The sequence below is a fragment of the Podarcis muralis genome, chromosome 13 (assembly GCF_964188315.1).
Source record: "Podarcis muralis chromosome 13, rPodMur119.hap1.1, whole genome shotgun sequence".
Lineage (NCBI taxonomy): Eukaryota > Metazoa > Chordata > Lepidosauria > Squamata > Lacertidae > Podarcis > Podarcis muralis.
Window position 1 is genome coordinate 41020241 of NC_135667.1, and position 27101 is coordinate 41047341.

The 27101-nt window shown below is 47.8% G+C and overlaps 1 protein-coding gene across 3 annotated transcripts; it reads right to left on the reverse strand.

Annotated features, from left to right (window-relative positions):
* Positions 1 to 26807, reverse strand: ACBD4 (acyl-CoA binding domain containing 4). Of its 3 annotated transcripts, XM_077917459.1 has the most exons (11): positions 26666 to 26807; positions 22912 to 23049; positions 20099 to 20219; positions 18048 to 18132; positions 17270 to 17390; positions 13493 to 13588; positions 10850 to 10944; positions 9491 to 9602; positions 3856 to 3998; positions 1456 to 1509; positions 1 to 1016 (listed from the first exon to the last, which is right to left on the reverse strand). In XM_077917459.1, the coding sequence occupies exons 2-11, from the start codon at positions 22991 to 22993 to the stop codon at positions 906 to 908; spliced, it is 1020 nt and encodes a 339-aa protein (XP_077773585.1). In that variant the 5' UTR covers positions 22994 to 23049; positions 26666 to 26807; the 3' UTR covers positions 1 to 905. The 3 variants fall into 3 exon arrangements, with proteins under 3 accessions (XP_077773585.1, XP_077773588.1, XP_077773587.1); XM_077917462.1 differs by lacking the exon at positions 13493 to 13588; XM_077917461.1 differs by lacking the exon at positions 9491 to 9602 and having other exon boundaries at positions 10825 to 10944.
* Positions 26808 to 27101: the final 294 nt, after the last annotated feature.

Here is a 27101-nt window from a genome sequence, read left to right on the forward strand (position 1 = left end):
GACTGCAGTATCTTTTATTAGCATCCGGCTATTTCCCACAGCTGGGAATACTTTAGGTACCCTGAGTTCAAAAAAATCCGCCCCCCCTCCTCTCCAGGTAGGGGAATTGCGGCAAAAAAAGCCCCACCCCTTGGATTAGTTAACACAAGCCCTGCCTATCCCCTGCCACAAACCCCCCAGTTCAGAGCCGTGCGAAGTCTTGAATGATTGCGTGTCGCCTGCTCGAATTGTGAGCGCCAGCCTCGGTTTCTCCTTGAGTGTGACTGAACAAGCCCCGTGACCCTCGGTTTCTTTTTGCAGAGATGACCCCCCCCTCACTTCCTTTATTTAAAGGTAAAGGGACCCCTGACCATTAGGTCCAGTCGTGACCGACTTTGGGGTTGCGGTGCTAATCTCGCCGAGGGAGCCGGTGTACAGCTTCCGGGTCATGTGGCCAGCATGACTAAGCCGCTTCTGGCGAACCAGAGCAGCGCACGGAAACGCCGTTTACCTTCCCGCCGGAGCGGTACCTATTTATCTACTTGCACTTTGACGTGCTTTCGAACTGCTAGGTTGGCAGGAGCTGGGACCGAACAACGGGAGCTCACCCCGTTGCGGGGATTCAAACCGCCGACCTTCTGATCGGCAAGTCCTAAGCTCTGTGGTTTAACCCACAGCGCTTCCCGCCTCCCCCCCCCAAAAAAAGCGTACTGGTTAGCACCACCCAAATTTGATTAAATATCTTTCCCCATCCACTGACCACCCACCCGCATCCCAAGATTGCAGCATTGGGGTTAGGCAAAAACCCTTCAAGGCGTGCCCATCCCTGCTGGGCTGGAAAAGTTGGCAAGCCTCGAATGTTCAGAGTTCAAAAGTGCCAGGGCTTCTTTTGCTTTTTCCAAGGGGGTTTGTTGTCTTTGTGCAATTCACCTCTTCTTCCTCTGAAAATACCAATGCAGCCATTGGATGATGAAAGGCCAAGCCAGCAGGAAAAACCAGGTGCGAGGAGACAGCTGTGCGGGCCAACCTGGCGGTTCCTGGGGAACAAGAGAAGAGGGTGCGGGTAAAATCCTGGACTGGATTGAAGGGAAAGCACTGCGGAATGGCACCTGCTGCTGCTGCTGCTTCCCAGGACGCAATAAGGAGTCCTGCTTTCTCTAACTGGCTTACATTATTCCAATTAACCAGTCAGGCGAGAATGCAAGTTTGAATTGGTTAATAAATGGGAGCTTCGTTCATCGACCAGCATTTCCTTGCTGATTAACAGGTTGATGGCAAGCGGATCCAGGCAGGTGGGCTGCTATTTCGGATGGTCAGAAAAAGCATTTTACACATGCCCAGAGGCACACTCTTCTTTGTGATTACTTCCTGTGTTTCTGGTTTGGTGTTCTTTAATTAAACCAACCCACTTAGATGCCTGATTGCATCAAAGTGATAAAAGGCAGGGACTGCACTTAAGAAATACTTGCCACATACCTTTCTGTTGTGTGAGGAGTTTGGCTGACAAGGATTCAGCATTGACGTGTGGCCCTGGAAGGCAGAAAAATCACGGTGAGCATCTAGAAGCCTGTGCACTTTCCCAATCTATGATCTTTTAAAGGGGTTTTCTAAGGCCAAAAAGAATATTATGTAAATATTTACGTAAATATTTTTAAACGAAAAATAAAAGGATCCTTGGCAGTTTCATAACTGACGCTGCCTACCATTAATCTCTCCGTTCTTTCTCAAGATTATTGTCCATTTTTATTTTACCAAAAGAAAAAAAAAGTTGTGAATGGATACATTGCATTGTGAGCTTTCGCGCGGGGGGGTGTGTGTGTGTGTTTCTGAACTGTTTTCTAATTTTCCAGTAGTCTTTTCAGCTTCTTATGGAAATAGTTTTCTAATGTTTCCTCCTCCTTTTCTTATACTATGTTGTCTCGTATTTCATCAGGGCAGAAGGGGGGGGGGACACACAGTTGTACAACAGTTTGACAGGATCAGTGCTTTTTTTCTAGGGGGACGCATACCCCTAAACATTTTATGAATCTAAGTTTGGCCTCATTGAGGGGCAGTACAGTACAGTGGTACCTCGCAAGACGAATGCCTCGCAAGATGGAAAACTCGCTAGACGAAAGGGTTTTTGGTTTTTTGAGCTGCTTCGCAAGACAATTTTCCCTATGGGCTTGCTTCGCAAGACGGAAACGTCTTGCAAGTTTGTTTCCTTTTTCTTAACACCGTTAATACAGTTGCGACTTGACTTCGAGGAGCAACTCATAGCACGCGGTGTGGTAGCCTTTTTTGAGGTTTTTGAAGACTTTGGTGATTTTTGAAGCTTTTCCAAAACTTTCCCGACACCGTGCTTCGCAAGACGACAAAACTCGCGGAACGAATTAATTTCGTCTTGTGAGGCACCATTGTATTTCAATATGAGTAGGAAAATGAGAGTACCCCTAAACATATTTTTTTAGGAAAAGCACTGGACAGGATCATTACAAGATTATATTGTGGCCCCCCATGAAAAGAGACAAGCAAACGTGCAAGATAATCTGGGTTTAATGAATAAACTCAGAAGGCATTCATAAAAAACAACAACCCCACAGCTGAACACCTCTGGACAGTGTCACAGCTAACACCGTCCCAAAGAATTTGTGTGGAACACAGTTAAGGCCATCTTCACGAAACAGCTGCACAATGAAGTTAAACAGATACAGGCCACAAACCATAAAATCCAGAATGGAGAAATACAACTCTTGTTTCCTGCCACTGAATTATTTAACTCTTCTTATTGGTTTTAACTGAGTACAACTGCTATAGCACAAAACATATATGGGTAGTAATGTGTTACTCAGGGTTAAATAACTGTTTCTCTATCGCCATAACACGGAACCTTATAGCCAGAAAAACTTTGCCTAAAGATCCTGAAACCTTTAATTGGTGGGAAAGTTTCTCCATTAACAAAAGAACCCAGATCTTCTCCACTAGGGGGGCTGTTTGAAGTTTCTAAAGCTGGGCAGTCGGCTGCGAATAAGAGAGAATCATTAGCAGTTATTGATCCTATCGGCCAAAGTTCATCAGTGAAGGGACAAAGGCAGGAGGTTTCAGAGCAGGGGTCAGCAAACTTTTTCAGCCGTGGGCTGGTCTACCATCCCTCAGACCATGTAGTGCGCCGGACAGACTATCTATCTATCTATCTATCTATCTATCTATCTATCTATCTATCTATCTATTACCATATCTCTCTCTCTCTCTCTCTCTCTCTCTCTCTCTCTCTCTCTCATCTATCTATCATCTATCATCTATCTATCTATCTATCTATCTATCTATCTATCTATCTATCTATCTATCATCTATCTATCTATCATCTATCTATCTATCTATTATGGGGGGGGGGGTGAACGAATTCCTATGCCTCACAAAAAATAACCCAGAGATGCATTTTAAATAAAAGGACACATTCTACTCATGTTAAAAACATGCTGATTCCCGGACCATCCACAGGCCAGATTTAGAAGGCGATTGGGCCGGATTCGGCCCCCGGGCCGTAGTTTGCCTACCCCTGTTTCAGAGTCTAGCTGCAGCCACTGAGCAGGCCCTGTCTTGTGTCCTTGACAGATGCACCTCGGATGCCAGCGCAGCACAGAGGAGAATTTCTCCTAAAGATAATGCACAGACACCCTTGTATTGGCAAAGGTGATTTTGGTTTTAGGAAGTTCCTTGTTCCCAGATGTGCAGGAAGATGCACTGCCTGATGAGAGCTAGGGACTGTAAGTTTTTATACAACTCACGCAATGCATCCACAATGCTTTGCAATATCTCAGAAAGTTTTTCCCCCCAGCTGCGCTGAAAAATCAATGGATTTATTTATAAAAGAAATGAATGTGTCTCCCAACGTGCCTGGAAAGCTGCCTGGGATTCCAGGTAGCCGAGTCTCTCCATCACTTTCTTCATGTCCTCCTGCAAAGCTTGAATGGCGCTCATCACCTGCAGGTCAAGGTCTTGCTGGATCACGGCACCTGCACTGCTGCCGAGACCCCTCTCTGTAACATGGGACAGGGAGAAAGAGATCAAAAGAGATATGACTTAAAGGGTAAGCTACAGGTAAAGGGGGGACGCGGGTGGCGCTGTGGGTAAAAGCCTCAGCGCCTAGGACTTGCCGATCGAAAGGTCGGCGGTTCGAATCCCCGCGGCGGGGTGCGCTCCTGTTGCTCGGTCCCAGCACCTGCCAATCTAGCAGTTCAAAAGCACCCCCGGGTGCAAGTAGATAAATAGGGACCGCTTACTAGCGGGAAGGTAAACGGCGTTCCGTGTGCTGCGCTGGCTTGCCAGATGCAGCTTGTCACGCTGGCCACGTGACCCGGAAGTGTCTGCGGACAGCGCTGGCCCCCGGCCTATAGAGTGAGATGGGCGCACAACCCTAGAGTCTGTCAAGACTGGCCCGTATGGGCAGGGGTACCTTTACCTTTTACTACAGGTAAAGGGACCCCTGACCATTAGATCCAGTCGTGACCGGCTCTGGGGTTGCCGCGCTCATCTCGCTTTATTGGCCGAGGGAGACGGCGTACAGCTTCCGGGTCATGTAGCCAGCATGACTAAGCCACTTCTGGCGAATCAGAGCAGCGCACGGAAACACCGTTTACCTTCCCGCCGGAGCGGTACCTATTTATCTACTTGCACTTTGACGTGCTTTCGAACTGCTAGGTTGGCAGGAGCAGGGACCGAGCAACGGGAGCTCACCCGTCGTGGGGATTCGAACCGCCGACCTTCTGATCGCAAGCCCTAGGCTCTGTGGTTTAACCCACAGCGCCACCCGCGTCCCTGACTTAAAGGGGCGGAACCTTAAAAGGCAGCAGCTCTCAGATATAATCCTAGAGTTGATTTCTAAAGTGAGAGCTCCCAGGCCTCGGAAGTCACACCCATTCCAGATCTACACCTGTGACTGGGTGGTGGTGGTCAGGGAAAGGATTAAATCCTCTTGTGGATCAGGAATTGCTTAAGCGCTCCGGTCCTGCTTTCAAGTTTCCCATGAGCTTCTGGAAGGCCACTTGTGAGATGGGCAACTGGCCTGATTGGCAGGCTCTCCTTATTATGTTCTTATTCAGGGGTCAGCAACCTTTTTCAGCCGTGGGCCGGTCCACCGTCCCCCAGGTCATGTGGTGGACCGGACTATATTTTGGGAAAAAATAAACGAATTCCTATGCCCCACAAATCACCCAGAGATGCATTTTAAACAAATGCACACATTCTAGTCATGTAAAAACACGCTGATACGCGGGCCGGATTTAGAAGGCGATTGGGCCGCATCTGGCCCCTGGGTCTTAGGTTGCTTACCCCTGTTCTTAATGGTTGTGGTGTCTAGATTAGAGGAAGGAACATGGGGGGCAGCCACTTGATAACTGGGGGGGCAGCCACTTGATTGTAGTCTTTTTTCTTTTATCAGAGTCACTCCCCTCCTCTGAAAGCCACTAGGGCTTTCCATTGCATCAGAATGGATGACAAGCAAGTCTTAGTTTCTAAAATACGAGGTGGTGGAGCTCAAGCCCGCCTGGAAATGGCTCCTTGTGTTTTAAAAGGCCCTTGCCTACAGTCCCAAATGTTTGGGATAAACCTAATAATAATAATAATAATAATAATAATAATAATAATAATAATAATTTATTTATACCCCACCCATCTGGCTGGGTTTCCCCAACATAATATTAAAACCAGGATAAAACATCAAGCATTAAAAACTTCCCTAAACAGGGCTGCCTTCAGATGTCTTCTAAAAGTCAGATAGTTGTTTGTTTCCTTGACATCTGATGGAGATGTTCCACAGGGCAGGTGCCACCACTGAGAAGGCCCTCTGCCTGGTTCCCTGTAACCTCGCTTCTCACAGGGAGGGAAACTCCAGAAAGCCTTTGGAGCTGGACCTCAGTGAATGATGGGGGTGGGTGCTTGGAAACAGTTGCATGCAGAAGATTTCAGGTTTGGTGTTGCCGCCTCTAGTTAAAAGAATGTCTGAGAGCACCCCTGAAGAGTCACTACCAGTTAGTGCAGGAAGCAGTCTGACTCAGTGTGTGCTTAGCCTGCACATTCACTTTCTCAGAGACCACTCATCAAGGTCAGGAGGTTTTCTCCATTGCCCCAGTTCTGGGGTTTCCTCATTTTTCACAGGGGGCATCAAGAATTGTCTCATCAGAGACACAACGGTGAATGGTGTCAGGCCGGCATCGCTTGCCACTCTCCCCTAATTCTTGTTTCTGTAATCAACACAACATCTTTCCTGAGCATATGCAAAGACTGGGCAAAAAGGGCCCATGCTAGGCAGCACAAAACCCCACTGGAAAAGTTAGGCCAAACTTCACTGAGGAACACAGAAGGAGAAGAGGGACTGGGGAATCGGTGGAGGCAAAACATATGACCCAGCCCTATCTTCACAGGTCTGTTACTAATTAACCTCTGAGCAGATGAGAAGAATATTCCAAGATAGTAGAGAGTTGCTATGGAGGGGGTGGATGGGAAAGCACACAGGATGTTTCAGGGCTCTCAGAAAAAAAGATCATGAGGCGAGGCTAGAATCCATGCTGCCTGTCTTAAGCAATTTTATCGTGGGCAGCAAATCTTGGCTCCTGGGCACCAACCTTTCTAGATCCGGCCATTTGCAATGTGGAGAAGCACCTCCAAGATGGGCCATTTAGAGAGGCATACAAACACTCCAAGCAGATTTCCTTCAGCGGTTATTTTTTTTTAGGGTAGTACAGTCAAACCTCAGTTCCTGAACGGCTCCATTTTGGAACGTTTCGGCTCCCGAACGCCGAAAACCTAGAAGTAAATGCTCCGGTTTTCAAATGTTTTTCGGAAGCTGAACATCCGACATGGCTTCCGCTTGAGTGCAGGAAGCTCCTGCAACCCATTGGAAGCCGTGCCTCGGTTGTCGAACGTTTTGGAAGCCGAAGGGGCTTCCGGAACGGATTACGTTCGACAACTGAGGTTTGACTGTACCACGTTGTCCCAAGGTGGTGAATGGCCTAGAACAGCTCTTTGATCCCTCCATACCATGTGTATGCCTGTCACTATTTTGGAGATAGTTCCTTTTGTCACTACAGGCGTTTTTTATTTTCTATTTTAAAAGGCCAGATAAATTGTCACTTTATATGGCATTAATCGTGTGAGTGGCCCTTGCGGGTTTGTTTTCCTTTACCAAGAAACAGCCATAAAGGGAAGCGTATCAAAACATGGCAGATTTGATGCGACTCTTGTTCCCTTTTATTAGCTAGACCTACAGTAATGAGAAAGGGACGTGGGTGGCGCTGTGGGTTAAACCACAGAGCCTAGGGCTTGCCGATCGGAAGGTTGGCGGTTCGAATCCCCGCGACGGGGTGAGCTCCTGTTGCTCGATCCCTGCTCCTGCCAACCTAGCAGTTCGAAAGCACGTCAAAGTGCAAGTAGATAAATAGGTACTGCTCCAGCGGAAAGGTCAACGGCGTTTCCGTGCGCTGCTCTGGTTTGCCAGAAGCGGCTTAGTCATGCTGGCCACATGACCCGGAAGCTGTACACTGGCTCCCTCGGCCAATAAAGCGAGATGAGCGCTGCCACCCCAGAGTCAGTCACGACGGGACATAATGGTCAGGGGTCCTTTTACCTTACGGTAATGAGACTATGGCTAGGCCCCCATTGGTGTGGATATATATTCAATTGCATCTTAAGTGACTTGGGAGTGTCCATAACATTTTGTTTGCTATTAAGTGGGCTCCACGTACACCCAACTCCGTAACCTGTTGAATGACTGGCATTTTCAGTTGTGTTTGTTATCGTGGTTATGTTTTTGGAATGTCAATAAAACTTTTTAAACAAAATTGCCATGGGGGGAAGGGGCTGGCCTCCATTGGAAGCACAACACTGCGTGAGGTGGCTTTCACCGTTTGTCATAATCCAGATCAAGTCTCTCCTCTACGCCCCCCCCCCCCCCGCAAAATGGAGGCTTCCCTCCTGGGCCAATAGAAGACCCAGGATGTGTGTGACCAGGCTTTGTATCACGGTAGGAGACAAATAGATTAAAGTTAGTTTAAACAGTTTTACAGAACCCTATATGCGGGATGCGGATGGCGCTGTGGGTTAAACCACAGAGCCTAGGACTTGCTGATCAGAAGGTTGGCGGTTTGAATCCCCGCGACGGGGTGAGCTCCCGTTGCTCGGTCCCTGCTCCTGCCAACCTAGCAGTTTGAAAGCACGTCAAGTGCAACAGATAAATAGGTACTGCTCCGGCAGGAAGGTAAATGGCGTTTCCGTGTGCTGCTCTGGTTCTCCAGAAGCGACTTAGTCATGCTGGCCACATGACCCGGAAGCTGTACATCAGCTCCCTCGGCCAATAAAGTGAGATGAGCGCCGCAACCCCAGTCGGCCACAACTGGACCTAATGGTCAGGGGTCCCTTTAATGCCCTCCTGGTCAGAGAACGAGATGCCCTTTTCCTGCCTTCTGCTCCCATCGCTCGCCTTTCTCTCAAAAGGTTTGTTTCTGTTATGGTGGCAATTGTACAGCCCCGACTCTCCTGGCACATCTGCCGTTTCTTCGTAGCAAAAACTCCTGCTTTCTACCAGATCCGGGACATTGCCTCACAGACTTATCTCAGGATCAAACTGAATTAATTACACTGGGGCTTGTTTGCACTCGCAGATCAGAAAATGGCCTTTCCTTGCCAACAGTGCAAGCTGCAATGATTCTTCAACATCAACTGCATTGGACTGGTCATGTTGTGCGGATGCCTGATTATCGTCGTCCAAAGCAACTACTCTATTCCGAACTTAAAAATGGAAAGCGTAATGCCGGTGGTCAACAATAGAGCAGGGGTCAGCAAACTTATTCAGCAGGGGGCCGGTCCACTGTCCCTCAGACCTTGGGGGGGGGGGCTGGAATATATATATATATATATATATATATTATGGGGGGGGTGAACGAATTCCTATGCCCCACAAATAACCCAGAGATGCATTTTAAATAAAAGCACATATTCTACTCATGTAAAAACACGCTGATTCCCAGACCATCTGTGGGCCAGATTTAGAAGGTGATTGGGCCAGATCCATCCCCCGGGCCTCAGTTTGCCTACCCATGACAATAGAGGTTCAAAGACTCAAGTAAAATATAAAAAAATGTAGTATAAACTCCGACAACTGGGAAACACTGGCCTGCGAGTGCTCCAGTTGGAGATCAGCCTTTACCAAAGGTGTCGTGGGCTTTGAAGACGCTCGAACTCAGGTCAAAAGGGAGAAACACGCTAAGAGGAAGGCACGCTTGGCAAACCCTCATTGTAATCAACTCCCGCCCGGAAACCTGTGTCCCCACTGTGGAAGGGAGTGTGGATCCAGAATTGGCCTCCACAGTCACTTTCGCACTCACTGTTAAAACCGTGTTTATGGAAGACAATCTTACTCGGCTACGAGTGATCGCCAAAGAAGAAGAAGAAGAAAACTGCATTATTCAAGGACCTACATTGGACCTGTCTCCCCGTTTGTTTTTAAGTCAAAACGTTAGTCTTGTGTCTATACCACCTTTGTTGGGTTTCCCTTCCCTGGTTGGAGATGCTGAAGTCTTATATCCAGTCTTCTCTCCACTCTGAATATTGTTCAGGGGGAGGTTTGGCACGGCTGATAGCCTCCTATCCTGTGGGGGAAACGAGAGAGGAATTGAAATTGTATGGGCATGCCTAGACTGCTTTTTTCCCATTCCTGGCTCCGTTCCATTTTAACCGTCATGGCTTCCTCCAACAGATCTTGGGACAGTGGAGGTGCTGGTTGTTCACTGTAACATAATGATCAAGCCTTCCTTCCGCAGAACTACAATTCCCAGGGTTCCCTGGGGAGATGGAAGGATTGTGCCCCGAGGGACTGTTTCCAGTAATAGCTCTGAGCTGGATGTCTATTATGAGTTTTAGAGCTGCTGTGACTTGAATTACGGCAAAGCAAGAAGGCTCAATGCGCAGGGCTGTTCCTGTTTCCTAACAGCGTTGGCAAATGAAAGCCATTTCATTCTTCGCTAGGAAAGTATACCAAAGGTCAGACGTTAAGATGATGCATCATGTTCCATTATTTTAAGACTAATGGAAAGTATTGCGTTGTCTCTTGTTCTTTGCAGATTTGACCTTCCTTAGGTGAATTAATGTATATGTGTGTGAGTTAACCCACCAAGCTATTTACACAAAGCCAGATGGGCCAGTTATATATAATAAAATTGCTGTTGTTGCTGGAGTTTCGTTTCAGTTTTATCAATATTCCCAAGTCTGCAAACTTTGCCTCAATACACATAAATCAGTATATTTTATAAAAGTTTTTTTGGGGCGGGCAAATCTTACCTTTTTTTTTTTTTTTTAAATAGCTACTTCCTTCAAAGCGGCTCTGGTTTGATTTAGCAGCTCAGTACATGATTGCCCATCTCAATGAGGAGATTAAACTCATTTAATAATAATAATAATAATAATAATAATAATAATAATAATAATAATAATAATAATAATTTATTATTTATACCCCGCCCATCTGGCTGAGTTTCCCCAGCCACTCTGGGGAAAACCAATCAGTGTTAAAAACAGTACAGCATTACATATTAAAAACTTCCCTGAACTTTCTTTTTTAGTATTTTCTTTTTTAGTATTTTAAGTTGTATGTTTTAAAATAGAGTTGTAAATTCTTCTTGATTTTACTGTTTTAACATTGGTAAACTGCTTTGAGGCTGGGTTGTGGTTTTATTTTTTACAACCGTGCAGTGTATAATTTTTATCAAATTAATGTAATCAATTAATTAACAAGAGCATGTTCATAGCAAAAGAAAATCTAGATCAGATCTATCAAAAAGTAAGGAGAAGGCTCATAGTTAACTTCACAATTACCTCCCACCCCATTAGTCATCATCACCTCATCGGGTTCCACAGGTTCCAGGCTGTCAAAGAAGACCTCGCTCTCCGAATCGCCGGGCACATGGATGCTCTTGCTTTCTTTGTCAGCATAGCCTAGCCAGCAAGATAAAAAGTTATGGCTCAGAAACGGAAGTACAGATAGGAGGTTGTGCAAGCCGTCATATATTGAAGTACAGTGGTACCTCGGGATGCGAACGGGATCCGTTCCGGAGCCCCGTTCGCATCCTGAACATAACGTAAGATGCGACAGCGCGTCTGCGTGTGCGCGGATCGTGTTTCACTGCTTCTGCGCATGCGTGTGGTGTCATTTTGACCGCCTGCGCATGTGCGAGCGGCGAAACCCGGAAGTAACGGAGCGCGACCCGAACGCGCTCATCCTGAAGTGTATTTATCCTGAGGTATGACTGTATCCGAATGTCCAGATGTTACACACACACACTTTATTATTATTTGCATTAATCTATAAGCAAATTCAGTATCTTTATAGGGGTTCTTCTGACCCCCGGACTTCCCCCCACTCCTCTCCCTGGTTTTCAATACAGTGGTACCTCAAGTTACATACGCTTCAGGTTACAGACTCCGCTAACCCAGAAAAAATGCTTCAGGTTAAGAACTTTGCTTCAGGATGAGAACAGAAATTGTGCTCCGGCGGCACAGCGGCAGCAGGAGGCCCCATTAGCTAAAGTGGTGCTTCAGGTTAAGAACGGTTTCAGGTTAAGAACGGACTTCCGGAACAAATTAAGTACTTAACCTGAGGTACCACTGTAATTATCTCTTCTCTTTTCTGTGTCTAAATACTTTTATACAATCTATTAAATCTCTTTTTTAATATCCTTTATCAAATTATATTACAAGTGCTAATCCAATCCTGCTAACATTTTTAAGTGTTTACGTTTTTAAGTGTTTACTATAAAGTTAATCCATTCTTTTTCACATTTATTGTCCTCTTGATGTCTAATCTTCCCGGTCAATGTCCGGGTATGAAAAGAGTGTGGCTTGGGAGCCTCCATCCTTTGTTCTCAATATCTGACCCATGATAGAGAAAAGGCCAAGAAAACCAGGTGTGCATATTCTGATCACATCCTCAAATGTGTGCTAAATCCAAAAACAAGGTGCTTCGTATTTCTTTTATGCTATAGTGGGTTTCTCACACACACACACAATGAATTGGGTATCTTCTGTACCACTGTCGCAGAAGGTTTTGGATCTGGGCTGCGTAGCAACTCGGATTCAACATTTCATCTGATTTGCAAAAGAGAAGGACAAAGAGCTTAGCTTTGATCCCACTGCTTAGGCTATGCGCAGCTCATGAAGGCTCAAGAATCAAGCTGTCCTTCAGTGAACCAAAGAAAAGGCACCTAACTTAGATCTGGGTTTCCCAAGCTTGGGTCTCTAGCTGTTTTTGGACTATGATGATTTATTATTTATTCCCTGCCCATCTGGCTGGGTTTCCCCAGCCACTCTGGGCGGCTCCCAACAGAATATTAAAAACACGATAAAACATCAAACATTAAAAACTTCCCTAAAGAGGGCTGCCTTCAGCTGTCTTCTAAAAGTCAGATAGTTGTTTATTTCCTTGACATCTGGTGGGAGGGCATTCCACAGGGCTGGTGCCACTACTGAGAAGGCCCTCTGCCTGGTTCCCTGTAACCTCACTTCTCGCAGCGAGGGAACCGCCAGAAGGCCCTTGGAGGTGGACCTCAGTGTCTGGGCTGAATGACGGGGGTGGAGATACTCCTTCAGGTATACTGGGCCGAGGCCGTTTAGGGCTTTAAAGGTCAGCACCAACACTTTGTGCTTGGAAACGTACTGGGAGCCAATGAAGGTCTTTCAGGAAAGGTGTTATGTGGTCTCGGCGGTCACTCCCAGTCACCATCATCCCTAGCTAAAAGGTCAAGGATGTTGGTGACTGGGAGAAACCCTGACTTAGATGCTGGATTTTGGCATATCACGTTGTGGGAGGAGGGATGGCAGGGGCTCCCACTCCCAAATCAACCACTTGTTTCTCAAAGTGGGTATATGAACCAGCTTGGGCTCTGTCCAAACTTGAACCCTAAACTGATTTTAAAACTGGTTTAACCGACATTGCTTCTCCAGACACCTGGGTTTGTTTTCTTTTCTTAAAGCAGAGCTACAAATTTGCACATCGAGATCCTTACCGCCACCGCAGGTTATGTCGAAATACACCCACAATAATAATGAAAAAGAGAACCTCTCCTTCCTAATTAAATTAGTTCCCAACATTTCTGTCCCACTCTAATGTGACCAGGGAACACAATACCACTGAACCAAAAAGAGCAGGCTTAATTCCATGAATAGCAGGCAGCAGGTTAGTTCTCACCTCCAACAGTGTGCCTGAGTGCATCTTTTATTAGCTTCCATATCCACGGATAACTTTTCCCTATAAGAGTGGATTACAAAGTGGGGCTGCTTTGGGGACACCTGAGGTTACTGCAAACCCTGTCTGCTGGCTCTGATGGTGCACAGCTTGGCCATCACTTACAGGGATGCTGCAGTCTGCTCAGAGTTCATAAGATGCATGGTATCTTGCAGGAATTGCTGCAGGATTAAAACCCTTTCTCTGCACACATCCCACCTGTCATCTTGATAGGCATTTAGCTAGAATATCTGTAAATCTTGCCTGTTTGATTGCACTCTCCGTGTTCTGGTGGGATGTTCTTGGCCGGTCCCCTTAAAGAGCCGTTGTGGAGCGGGGCAGACTTTGAGCCCGTTTTCACTACCAAGAGAAGGGAACGGCCATCAAATCCACCCATAAAGTTTGGCTTATCTCCTACGAACCTCTGTGGCCTTTTCAAGATCTTTGATGCCATCTTTTCATTTAAACACGAGAGCATCAGCACCTTAAAGTTCGCTGGCTACAACGCAAATAATGGCACCCCTGTTTTCTGGCCTCAGAAATTCCCAAGGCCATCTCAAGATTTTAAGGTGATGACCACAACAGACCACTTATAGAGTGTCCACCCAATTATTTCCATCAAAGTAGGGTCACCTAGGGGACGCGGGTGGCGCTGTGGGTTAAACCACAGAGCCTAGGACTTGCCGATCGGAAGGTCGGCGGTTCGAATCCCCACGACGGGGTGACCTCCTGTTGCTCGGTCCCTGCTCCTGCCCACCTAGCAGTTCGAAAGCACGTCAAAGTGCAAGTAGATAAATAGGTACCGCTCCAGTGGGAAGGTAAACGGCGTTTCCGTGCGCTGCTCTGGTTTGCCAGAAGCGGCTTAGTCATGCTGGCCACATGACCTGGAAGCTGTACCAATAAAGAGAGATGAGCGCTGCAACTCCAGAGTCGGTCATGACTGGACCTAATGGTCAGGGGTCCCTTTACCTTCAGGGTCACCTAACACCAACCACAACCACCTGTCAAAATGGCCCATGGGGTAGGATGGATTAGGTTAAGGTCCAGACCCCAGGAAGTATCTGACCTCAGAGGAGATGACCTCTGCATTTCTGAATGAGTTACTCTCCAGGGTAAACTGCTTCCACTCCAACCAGGACAGGTGATGTTTGTGACTGAACGAGTCACAATACCTTGATACGGCAGACCTACCCACCCTTGAATTAAAGCCATTTACAGCAGTGGTGCAGAACCTCTAGCCCTCAAGGTGGTCTCGAACTCAACTCCCATCGGCCCCAGCCAACATGGGCAACAGTCGGGAATATTGGGAGCTGTAGTCCGAAAAGTTCTGGAGGTCCACAGGTACCCCCCCCCCCGGTTTAAAGGATCAAATGTCCGGAGTAGTGAAGCATTCGGAGATATAGCAAGCAGTCTCTACTGCAGATCATTTTGAGCTCATAGGATCCTTTGATTCTTTAAATTCATTCATTTCCCATGGCACAACCAGCAATGACAAGCACACATAAAAGGTAAAGGGGACCCCTGACCATTAGGTCCAGTCGTGGCTGACTCTGGGGTTGCAGCGCTCATCTCGCTTTATTGGCCGAGGGAGCCGGTGTACAGTTTCCAGGTCATGTGGCCAGCATGACTAAGCTGCTTCTGGCGAACCAGAGCAGCACACGGAAACGCCGTTTACCTTCCCACCGGAGCAGTACCTATTTATCTACTTGAACTTTGACATGCTTTCGAACTGCTAGGTTGGCAGGAGCAGCGACCGAGCAACGGGAGCTCACCCAGCCGCAGGGATTCGAACCGCCGACCTTCTGATCGGCAAGTCCTAGGCTCTATGGTTTAACCCACAGCGCCATACAGTTTTGGAAATATTGCCTGTTCTTTTAGCCATTGTTTGAGCTTCCCCGGCCCCTGCTGAAGTCAGGTTAGTCTACCTTTGCACAAACAGGGGCAAGCTCTCACCAGGGATATCCCCGTAAGCATTGACAAGAGAACCAGGATAAATCCACAAAACTCCTTCTCTCCCATAGTATGTGGGTCTGCACACACACACTTCTCGTTTCCAAGGGCCTTTGCTAGGAACTGCCAGTGCCTTCGGTGTGGGGGTGGAACAGGAAAGCAATAAAAACGGGAATCTGCCTGGTTCTCCCAACATCTTGATGACAATGGACTTTGCAGTCAATGAATATGATCAACTTCCCCTAAGATAAAGGAGCTGAAGTTCAATAAAAACTGGATTAGCATTCTTGGGAGACTTTTCAGCTAAACTGTAACTCGGATTTGAGGGTGTTGGATACAAATCCGGCTAAAATATTTAATCTACCACCAAATGACAGGCTCCATATAAAAGGCCCAGGAAGAGCAAACTGGTTTTTCGGTGAGGCTAGATCAGGGTTTCTCAAACTTGGGACTCCAACTGCTTTTGGACTACAATTCCCATCATCCCGGACCACTGGTCCTGATAGCTAGGGATGATGGGAGTTGTAGTCCAAAAGCAGCTGGAGACCCAAATTTGGGAAACCCAGAGCTAGATGAAACTGTTTGCTCAGATGGCCTGTCTGGGGCGCTGTGAATGACAGCAGGTAGACGGTGATGTTGTTTACGACACAGTCCATGGGCGTCCGTTCCACCATCAGATACCAGAATCCCTGGGTAGCTGCCATGGTCCCAGAGACCAGGGCGCTGGTGGCTTCCTCGAGCTCCCTGTACCCGGTGGGTTTGTAAGCCGCCATTTAAATTTCCCACAATGCTCCTGCTGTAAAGTGCCACTCTGGGGCATTGTGGGAAATTTTAAACCGCGGCATTGAACAGTCTGCTGCTCCATGCAAGCCCACAGCCAAGGGTCTGCAAATACAGTAGAGGGAGCGCCGATGGGCACTTTTTGAGCGTGGAGCTAACCCTGCTGGCAGCGCTGTTATCTCCACCGATGACCCAGGCAGCAACAGGGCTTCTGTTTACACTGTAAGAAGAGTGATAACAGCTGGGAGGTGGGCCAGATCTTTTCGATGGGGGTGGGGAAGTCAAAAGTGCTCTACAGAAGAGTTGCGCATGCCAAGATTTTAGAATGAAACGGGCAAGGGGAGGGGAAGCTCCTGATATCATTCTCACACAATATAGACTAAAATCCAAACCCCTTCCACTGTCCCAAGTTTCCCTGCTTTGCCCTTCCCATCTGTTATGTACTGAGTTGAATAGGACCCAAAATGCAGCAGTCTGATTGGTCCTAGAACAATAGGATTCAGAATGCAGCAGTCTGATTGGTCCCAGAACAATGCAGCAGTATGATTGGTCCACAGAAGCCACCCAATCCAGCTCCAAGTGGAAGTGAATCCACAACCTGATTGGCCTACAAGAGAATCCCAGAATTAGCCAATCACGTGCAGCCCCTTGTGTAAATAATGTATATAAAGCAGATATTTGGGGGGAACATCCATTCCTCCTCACCACTACGAGCTGAATAAAGAGCATGAAATCCACTCTCGACTCCGAGTATATTTCACCATCTTGGGAGGGAAAAACAAGGCAAGGAGGGAAGTTATTCAGAGAAGGAAACCCAACATGCGCTGAATCGCAAGTCGTCTTTTTCCCCTCGCCCTGCCGACAACAATCCTGCAGCAAAGTTGGGGGTGGGGGCTGTCTATACTGCCCAAACCCTAAGCAGGTCCAAGCAGGTTGGACTGCTTCACTCCCAGCTGATGAATGCAAATTGGTACTTGAGAAATTTCAGGGAGGGACAAGGATCAGGTGAGATTAAGGATCCCTTTTCCTACAGTTGCACGGCTGGGGGATGACCTGAAAGCAGGTCATCCAGCCAACATTCCCTTGCTGCGAGGCTCCACTCTCAAACACACTGAACAAGCTCTCTGCAGAAAAGACACACTTTACGGAGGCCAGATTAGATGGAAGCACCTGCAAAGCTCGCAGAGGCTGTGTCCAAGGGGAGCTGGGGAGGTGACTTCTACATTCTTATTTTAAAAACTGTGGTCTTGAAGCACACATCATAATAGCTGGAGAACCCACGCACCCCTCTGTCACCGCTAACAGACATACCTGTTTTCTTCTTGAAGAAGGAGTCAGGGGGCCTGGGCATATCGTGTATCACATCGTAGAGGGGTTCGAAGTATACAAACATGTCCTCCGACGACTCATCCAACGGCACGGTGTTGATGACCTGCCAAAAAGTCCTAGAGAGGATCCCGGGTGGTACAAGAACATTCCCTGGGATCCAGCGACCGGTCTGGGTGAACCTGATTCTGCAGCAATGTTGAAGTCTGGACCTAACTTTCCCCCCGGATCGTGGACCACCGAGAGTCCCACACAAGGGCTCTCAAGCAAATTATCTTGCAGAAGTGTAAATCTGACCCCTTCTCACTTGGATTTATTTTACAACATTGCCAGTGGAGTACGCTGCTGCATTTAGAGAATTCAAAGCAGAACTCAGCCAATGTCTTATCAGGAAGTCTAAACACCAGGCCTGGTGGTTTGTGCATTTTAAAACATCTCTCAGGGATCTCAGCTGTCCTTTCACTTTGAATCTCACAAACATTTGACACGTTTTAAAACGGCACAAAACTTCGGTTCTGTTCAAAAACCCGCTGGGTTCCTTCATGCTGAACTCCTTCATTTCAGAGCCAAAGGCTCTCCGAAATCCCCTACCCACAGAGATTTGTTCAAGCCCAAGCCCTGAGGTGCCTTCCTTGCCATTTCTGCCGTTGAATCGCTGTTAGGGTTGAGCTGCAGCCTACTCATATCTCATTGTAAGGAGTTTCCATGGCGACCCAACCAGGCAGACCAGGCCTGAATGAGGAGGGTGTTCCCCATTTCCTACCTTCTGAGCAGCCTTCTTCATCTCGGCGATATAAGCTGCCATGGCTTCCATTTTGGTCATCTTCCCCAAGCTGTTCCATGCATCCCTGCCAAAAAGCCAAACGTAACTTCTTACCTGGGGGACAGGTGCTTAATTTTGGGAAAGAAAGATGCCAAGAGTTCACACCGGCCTGAAAGTCAGGTCCTCTGAATTAGCAGCCCTCTATTATTTTTGCGATTATTCAGAAAGTCTATGCATAACTCACGAGTATTTTTACTTCTCGTTTTGATTAATTTTAAACATTCACTTTCCCATACAGTGGTACCTCGGGTTAATTCGTTCCGGAAGTCCGTTCTTAACCTGAAACTGTTCTTAACCTGAGGTACCACTTTAGCTAATGGGGCCTCCTGCTGCCGCCACACCGCCGGAGCACGATTTCTGTTCTCATCCTGAGGCAAAGTTCTTAACCCGAGGTACTATTTCTGGCTTAGCGGAGTCTGTAACCTGAAGCGTCTGTAACCTGAAGCATATGTAACCCGAAGTACCACTGTATGTCCCAAGCAGCGCGCGCACACACACACACACACGGCATGACAGCTCAGTTGGTAGGCTCTTCATCGCAGGGTTGTGGGTTCAAAGCCCCATGTTGGGTGAAAGATTCCTGCGTTGGAGGGGGTTGGACTAGATGCCCAGGGTACCTTCTACCTCTATGATTCTATGAATTCTATGTCAGTTTGCATTTCTTAGTGCCGAAAGTATTGATCTGATGTGTAGAAATCTTCCCTATTCTAATTAATTCAAGAGGGTTCTGGAAGTTTCTCTGTGTGAAAGAAGCAAGCAGAAGGTTCATGATGTTTGGGTTATCCCTTCAGAGAAGCTGACTGCAGCTGATTTAAACTGGTTCTCTTATCTCTTTCTGTGAAGGTCATGCTGACTATAAAAGTAAGGCCAGAAGGAGACTGAGTTTCACTATCTCTTTCTATGTTTTTTCCTTCTGGTGTGGTGTTCTGTACATAGTACAGTGGAACCTCGGGTTGCGAACGTGATCCGTGCAAGAGGCATGTTCGCAACCCACAGTGCCGCGTCTGCGCACGCGTAGGATGCGATTCGGTGCTTCTGCACATGTGCAAGGCGTGATTTAGTGCTTCTGCGCATGTTCCGAAACCCGGAAGTAACCCGTTCCGGTACTTCCAGGTTCGGCGCGTCCGTAACCCAAAAACGCGCAACCCACAGCGTTCGCAACCCGAGGTATGACTGTATGCTTAGTGTTAAAGTTTAGACTTATTATAAGTTATTTTAAGTTAAATCTGCTGCAACTGGATTTCCTATGGACAGTGCCAATCCTGAATGTATTGGATTTGTGAACATTCTGCTCATTTGCCTTCAGTTGCAGTAAAGCTCTGCTGGATGAAATACAATTGCCTTTGGTCTATTTTTTTGGAATCCTGCAACGTGTTTTTACTCTGCTAACTAAACACTGGAATCTACTCTGGATCAATACTGTGTAGAATTCAATGCCATTCTATGATTTGCACTATTTAAAAACGGCATGGTTATTTTATTAATAAATAGCAGGTGGCAGATGACCATTGTAAGAACAGAGGCCACCAAATCAAATGTTTGCTTGCAGTTCTTAAGGGAAACGGCTCGGTATTAGCTCCTGCTCAGAACAAAAGGCAGGGCATTCCAAAAGTAGGGGGCCACTGCAATGAAAGCCCTGCTTCTCATTCTTACAGTTTTAATCTCTTGCAATAAGGGCGTTTTTCTTTTGTTTTTCTTTTAAAGGCAGTGCTTGATCACCCGACTGCAACTTGACACAGGCCAAATACAGGGAGACGTAAGCCTTTATGGATCAAAGCCAGCGTCTAAAATTAAGCCCATAATTGCAACAGTTGCCCGTGCAATTGGAGCAATGCTAGCTTATCCCCATGCCCATCAGATAAGCAGCAGTACTTTGTACCAGCAGTGCAAGGCTGGGTCCATTTGTTCAGAACAGGATCAGGGGCTAAGTTCAAACAAAGCCAGTGCTTCACTAAGTTCTGAAAGGAGATGTTGGTTTTTGCCTTTCTTACCATTTATATCTGCCAATAGGGTCCCAAAACCCCGGCCTGGGGATCTGGCACCGACCCACCGTGGCTTGCTTGTAGTAGCTGTAGAAGCGCAGCATTTCTTCGTAGGATGGTCTGTAGGAACCTGAGAAAAGTGGGGAAGGTCAGAATCATCCGGAAGGTGGCAACACGAGAACGGGGCCTTCTCTGCAGTGGCTCCCTGTCTGTGGAATGCTCTCTTCAGGGAAGTTCGCCTGGCGCCTTCATTATACACCTTTAGGCGCCAGGCAAAAACATTCCTTTTTAACCAGGCCTTTGGCTGATCCGATTTACATCCTATGCCCTTTTAAAATGTTTTTTTTTTTTGGGGGGGGGGAAGCTATTGGGTTGTTGTTTGTATTTTTATTATGTATTTTGTGGTTTTATATCTTGATTTTAGTCTGTGAACTGCCCTGAGATCGCTGGGTATAGGGCGGTATATAAATTCAATAATAATAATAATGATGATGATTGATGATGATGATGATGATGATGATGATGTCTCTCCCTCTATGGCAGTGATGGCCAAACTTGGCCCTCCAGCTGTTTTGGGACTACATTTCCCATCATCCCTGACCACTGGTCCTGTTAGCTAGGGATGATGGGAGTTGTAGTCCAAAAACAGCTGGAGCGCCAAGTTTGGACATTACTGCTCTATGACTTCTGCCTGCAGCCTGCTTCTACCCAGACAGACCTAAACTCTGGCTTTTGTCTTTCTAACTGACAGGGGGGGTTGGGGGAGTGGGAGGCCTACCCATTTGTCATCTGGCACAGAGCCACTCCCTTTGCAGTGGCGTAGCGTGGGGGGTGCAGGGGGGCCCGGCCGCACCGGGCGCAACATCTGGGGTTAGGGCAAATCCACAGGTTAGGGGGCGCAAATCCACGGGTTAGGGGTGCAAATTACTTGCCTTGCCCCGGGTGCTGACAACCCATGCTACGCCACTGTCCCTTTGTTTCTCTTAATGACCCATTGCCCAGGCTCACCTATTAATTCCAGTAATTGAATTTGTGCTGGATCCAGGAATTAGAAGATGAAGCCCCTCCCCCTAAAATAAAACTCACAACTCACAAACATTATTCTTTATAAGCCACTTACATGCCAGAATAGCTTCTAGGTGGCCTACACTTACAATTATAATTTTATAATTATAAAACCCCTGCTCACTAAAACAATTCCATCAAAACATTTAAAACCCCACATTTAAAACACACAATCAATCATGCCCGTTAAAAACCAAAACAGTCAAAACAATTAAATTAAAACAAAACAGATTGATCAGGAAGTTCAAATTCAGTACATGCAACTCCCGATTTAGGCGCATCTGAATGACGCATGATTGTGCATGGCGCCAAACCCAATAGTAGCCCCAAAATGTCATGAAAAGGAATGGGGGCAGAGCAGGCTGTATTATTATTTATTATTTATTAATTAAAAGACTGAGCTTGAACTTCCTGATCTGAGCCAGTGTGGTGTAGTGGTTAAGAGCGGTGGACTCGTAATCTGGTGAACTGGGTTCGCGTCTCTGTTCCTCCACATGCAGCTGCTGGGTGACCTTGGGCCAGTCACACTTCTCTGAAGTCTCTCAGCCCCACTCACCTCACAGAGTGTTTGTTGTGGGGGAGGAAGGAAAAGGAGAATGTTAGCCGCTTTGAGACTCCTTAAAAGGGAGTGAAAGGCGGGATATCAAATCCAAACTCTTCTTCGTCTTCTTTTAATTGCTCAATTAATTATGTTTTTAATGGGCTTGGTAGTAATGTGCATTTTAAATACGGCTTTCAAAAACGTTTTGATGGAATCGTTATAGTTTGTGTGTATGGATTCTATAATTGATTTTATACTTGTAAATTGCTTAGAAGCTGTTCTGGCATGTAAGCAGCATGCAGCAGTGGTAGTAAGTAGTAGTAATTTATTTATATGCCTAATAATAATAATAATAATAATAATTTATATGCCGCCAAACAACAGCAACAATTTATATGCCACCCATCTGACAACAACAACAATTTATATGCTGAACAACAACAACAATTTATATGCCACTCATATAACTGGGTTCCCCCAGCCACTCTGGGCGGCTTCCAGAACATTAACATTTCAAACACAGTAAATTGGAATATAACCCATCTTGGTGAGGATAGGGAATCAGGGAGTATAACACAGCAGTAAGGGAACTATGCAAGCTTCAAACTAAGAATCTAAGTTCCAGCTCTTGAGGATCTGTAATGGTTCTAGGGGTTGCTCGTGCGTAAGCCGGTGCAAACACCTGGCTGGGTTGCCTGAGTGAACCTTTTCTGTCCGGACAGCCACTCTCCCGTGGCTGTCTCAATCGCTGGCAGAATCCGTTAGTGGGCGTTTCTTCAACTTCTTCCAGCAAAGAAGCTCTTTGACGCCTAGTCTCCTCCTACTCTCTCTGCGCGAAAGCCTTCTGTGCAAGGAGGGCGTAGGCAGCGGAGGACCTCTACTCTCCCCGGCAAGGAGTCATGGGACCGCCCCGCCGCTTCCCCCATCTGCCCCCCTTCTCCACTGGTGCTACGCTGATTCTCTTCCCCAGAAGATGGGCTGCCTCTCCCACTCCCGGGACGCTCTCTGGAATCCCTCTGGATTTTGCTCTCTCCCTCCGGCACTGATGGCAGTTCCCTGACAGAATCCCAGATTCTTTTTGGGGTTTTCAAAAGTTGTTGTTGTTGTTGTTGTCGTCTCCTTATGGCTGTACACACAAGCTTGGAGAATTTGATGTCAGAGGTCTGTGGAGTAGGTACAGCAAGTAACCATAGAGCATCCCCAAATGGGCTCTCACCATTTTTGGGCAAGCCTTGAATGACCCGGACAGCAGCGTCAAACTGCTTTTGGTAATCGGGTTCTTCTTCCTTCATCCCCATTGCCGCTGCCGCCAATCTTGGAAGAAAAGCAGAGGTGCTGAGGAAAACCGAGGGCTCTGGAGGGAGAAAGGTAAAGAGATTCGTTTGCTGCAGCTTCTCAGAGGGACAGCGCAAGAGTGATGAAACCAGCATTTGAAATTCGCCAGGTTGGCACCTGGCAATCCGCCACTTGCAACCAAGTGAAGATACTGGGGAGCCAAGATGACGCCCGATGTCTGCACCTTTTGACAGGCTGACACACAGCAACTTTTTTTTTCCTGTGGTGCTGTGACACGAGCCTGATTTTAGCTGGAGCTTTCAGCTTTGTAATCTTGTGTGTGTGTGTATATATCTATATCTATAGATATATCTATAGATATATAGATATATATCCTAAACATTCTGGATGAAATCCAAATACAGTGGTACCTCAGGTTACAGACGCTTCAGGTTACATACACTTCAGGTTACAGACTCCGCTAACCCAGAAATAGTACCTTGGGTTAAGAACTTTACCTCAAGATGAGAACAGAAATCGTGCAGCGGCAGCACAGCGGCACTGGGAGGCCCCATTAGCTAAAGTGGTACCTCAGGCTAAGAACAGTTTCAGGTTAAGAACGTATGTAGCCCAAGTACAATCTTCTTAATCCCCGCCTCCACAGAGAATTACAGACTCTCCCAGCTCTCACTGGGAGTTTTCCTTTGCTCTTCCAGTTTGGAGAACTCTGGGAGAATTTCACTTTCCTGTCTCTCAGTCAAGATACTTCTGCCATCTCTCTGCCTCTCTCATGTGCAAGTGGTCCTTGTTCCCAGGGGCATCCCAGAAGGGGAGACTCCAAAGGGCTAATACCCTTTGTATTATATAGGGGACTGGGTGGCGATGTGGTCTAAACCACAGAACCTCTTGGCCTTGCCGATCAGAAGGTCAGCAGTTCGAATCCCTGCGACAGGGTGAGCTCCTGTTGCTCGGTCCCAGCTCCTGCCAACCTAGCAGTTCGAAAGCACACCAGTGCAAGTAGATAAATAGGTACCGCTGCAGCGGGAAGGTAAATGGCGTTTCCGTGCGCTCTGGTTTCCGTCACAGCGTTCCATTGCACCAAAAGCAGTTTAGTCCTACTGGCCACATTACCCGCAAAGCTGTCTGCTGACAAACACCGGCTCCCTCAGCCTGAAAGTGAGATGAGTGCTGCAACCCCATAGTCGCCTTTGACTGGACTTAACCGTCCAGGGGTCCTTTAACTTTTTTTACCTCATACATTCAAACCTCGACTACCAAACGCCTCCGTTTTGGAACGTTTCGGCTCCTGACAGTGGCGTAGCGTGGGTTGTCAGCACCCGGGGCAAGGCAAGTAATTTGCGCCCCCTAACCCGTGGATTTGCACCCCCTAACCTGTGGATTTGCCCTAACCCCAGATGTTGCGCCCGGTGTGGCCGGCCCCCCCCTGCACCCCCCACGCTACGCCACTGGCTCCTGAATGCCGAAAACCCGGAAGTAAATGCTCTGGTTTTCAAACGTTTTTTGGAAGCTGAACGTCTGGCTTGTGTGCAGGAAGTTCTTGCAACCAATCGGAAGCTGCGCCTTGGTTGTCGAAAATTTCGGAAGCCGAACAGGATTATGTTCGACAACTGAGGTTTGACTGTACCCTGTAGTGTCTTCTCTTCAATGTGGCATTGGCCCGCTACTGGGCAGCCTGTTGCCTGGAGTATAGCTCTCTCGTGCAACTGCTACACCTCCTTACCTTACTGGTACTTTTCAAACTACACATCACATCCCGAGAACCTGGTTTCTGTTGCCAATGCCACGCTGATGCCGCCTGCTTGCCTTACCCATGCAAACAGCACTCTGGTGCTCTGTATCTAATACACTTTACTGCCTTCTTCTGATAAGAAACTCCCATTCTTCTGGTCCAATGTCCACAATTTCCATCATTCTTCCTCAGTGGCTAATGGGCACCTTGCTGTCCTACCTTGACCAGTTCACTGAATCATAGAACCATAGAATTGTAGAGCTGGAAGGATCATCTAAGTCCAAACCCCCCGTAATGCAGGAATATGCAGCTGTCCCATACAGGGATCGAACTTGCAGCCTCAGTGCTATCAGCACCACGCTCTAAGCCAGGGGTCAGCAACCTTCTTCAGCCGTGGGCCAGTCCGCCGTCCCTCAGACCATGTGGTGGGCCGGACTATATTTTGAAAAAATATTTGAACAAATTCCTTTGCCCCACAGATAACCTAGAGATGCATTTTAAATAAAAGGACAAATTCTTTTCATGTAAAAACAAGCTGATTCCCAGACAGTCCGTAGGCTGGATTTAGAAAGCGACTGGGCCGGATCCAGCCCCCAGGCCTTAGGTTGCCTACCCCTGCTCTAAGCAACTGAGTCCTTTGAGCTGAACACAGTGGCGTAGTGTGGGGGGTGCAGGGGGGGCCGGCCGCACCGGGCGCAACATCTGGGGGTTAGGGTGCGCAAATCCACGGGTAAGGGGGCGCAAATCCACGGGTTAGGGGGCGCAAATTACTTGCCTTGCCCCAGGTGCTGACAACCCACGCTACGCCACTGGCTGAACACACTATACAGTGGTACCTCGGGTTAAGTACTTAATTTGTTCCGGAGGTCCGTTCTTAACCTGAAACTGTTCTTAACCTGAAGCACCACTTTAGCTAATGGGGCCTCCTGCTGCTGCTTCTGTGCCGCCGGAGCCCAATTTCTGTTCTTATCCTGAAGCAAAGTTCTTAACCTGAGGTACTATTTCTGGGTTAGCGGAGTCTGTAACCTGAAGCGTCTATAACTTGAAGCATATGTAACCCGAGGTACCGCTGTACATGTAAAGCGTATTCAAAACACATCCTGCCCCCAAGCAAGGAAACTGTAGTTTACTGTCACAGATATACAACTCCCAGCATACTCAACAAACTACACTTGTCAGGATCCTTGGGGAGGAGGAAACATGCTTTAAATATATATGATGCGTACACAGGCTAAGGCTGAGACCCACCACAAGTGTGGCCCTCATATGTCCTGCTTTTTGCTGCCACAATGCAGGAAGCATTCATCTCTCCTGCATGGCTCAGTCAGTAGAGCACGGGGCTCTTCATCTCTGGGTTGTGGGTTTGAGCCCCACCCTGGGCAAAAGACTCCTGCGTTGCTTGGGCTTGGGCTAATGGTCCCTTTCCAACCCTACAATTCTGTTATTCTCCCCGTGCAACCCATCTTCTGCCAGCCGGGCGACAAATTGCTCCCACACTGCAATCCTTTTGCTTGCCCTTGTGGCTTGGAGCCACTCACCCCAGTGCCCACAGTCCCTTGTTCCCTGGAGCCGCTCTGCTTTTGCTTTCCGACACCTCCTCCTTTCACCTCTTGTACGATAACGTGGCTGCCCCTTCCCTTTCCCTGCCCAGTCTCCCGACTGCCAACTTCCAAGCCCAACCCAGCTACCTCCTGCCCCTTTGGGGAATCACGGAGCCATCAAACTGCAGAGTTGGAAAGGACCCTGAGGCTCATCTGGTCCAAACCCCCTAATGCAGGAATCTTCTGCCTCTCCGCAGCACTCGAACCCACGACCCTGAGATTGCAGAGTCTCATGCTCCACCGACTGAGCTATCCCAGGCCTATCCGACCACTTGCCCCCAGTGCCCACCCCCCAGCACCCGTGATCCCACGCCCTTTGCACAAGAGTCCACTTCCAGACTCACCTTGCTCCGCTCAACTTCGCTCTTTGCCCGGGCACTGCGCTGTGCCGGCGCCTGGCTTGTGTTTTTTGGCTGCTTGTCACTTTTGACCTCCTAAAGCCAGCCCACGGCTGCCCGCTTCAGGGTGAAGCGCGTCTCAGCCAACCACCGCGCTGCATCGCGTTCCACGCTTCGCGCCTCGGCCAATAGGCAGCAGCCCAGCCACCCGCCCCCCCCCCACCCGCCTTGCAGCTTGAGAAATACCGTGCTCGTGTTTTTGCTGTGATGTATAAAAGCCTCTCCTGTTTGTACGCCAGCGCCGCCCGCAGGAGAAGGAAACGGCCTTGGCTAGCAAATATTCATGGGATGCTATTCCTTGTCTAATATCGCCATCGTCGGGCGGAAGCGAAGACAGCAAGCTGATTCCTTTATCGGTGCAGTTATTCATACTGTACGTATT

What these genes read in the sequence shown, in the direction of transcription:
- ACBD4 (XM_077917459.1), bottom strand. Translation starts at nt 22,993, where the DNA reads ATGGGGATGAAGGAAGAAGAACCCGATTACCAAAAGCAGTTTGACGCT. An exon ending in CTTCTTCAAGAAGAAAACAG is followed by an intron (nt 13,589 to 17,269) that starts GTATGTCTGTTA and finishes TTCTCTTGGTAG; the next exon opens with TGAAAACGGGCTCAAAGTCT. An exon ending in GGAAGGGAAACCCAACAAAG is followed by an intron (nt 3,999 to 9,490) that starts GTGGTATAGACA and finishes CCCATGTTACAG; the next exon opens with AGAGGGGTCTCGGCAGCAGT.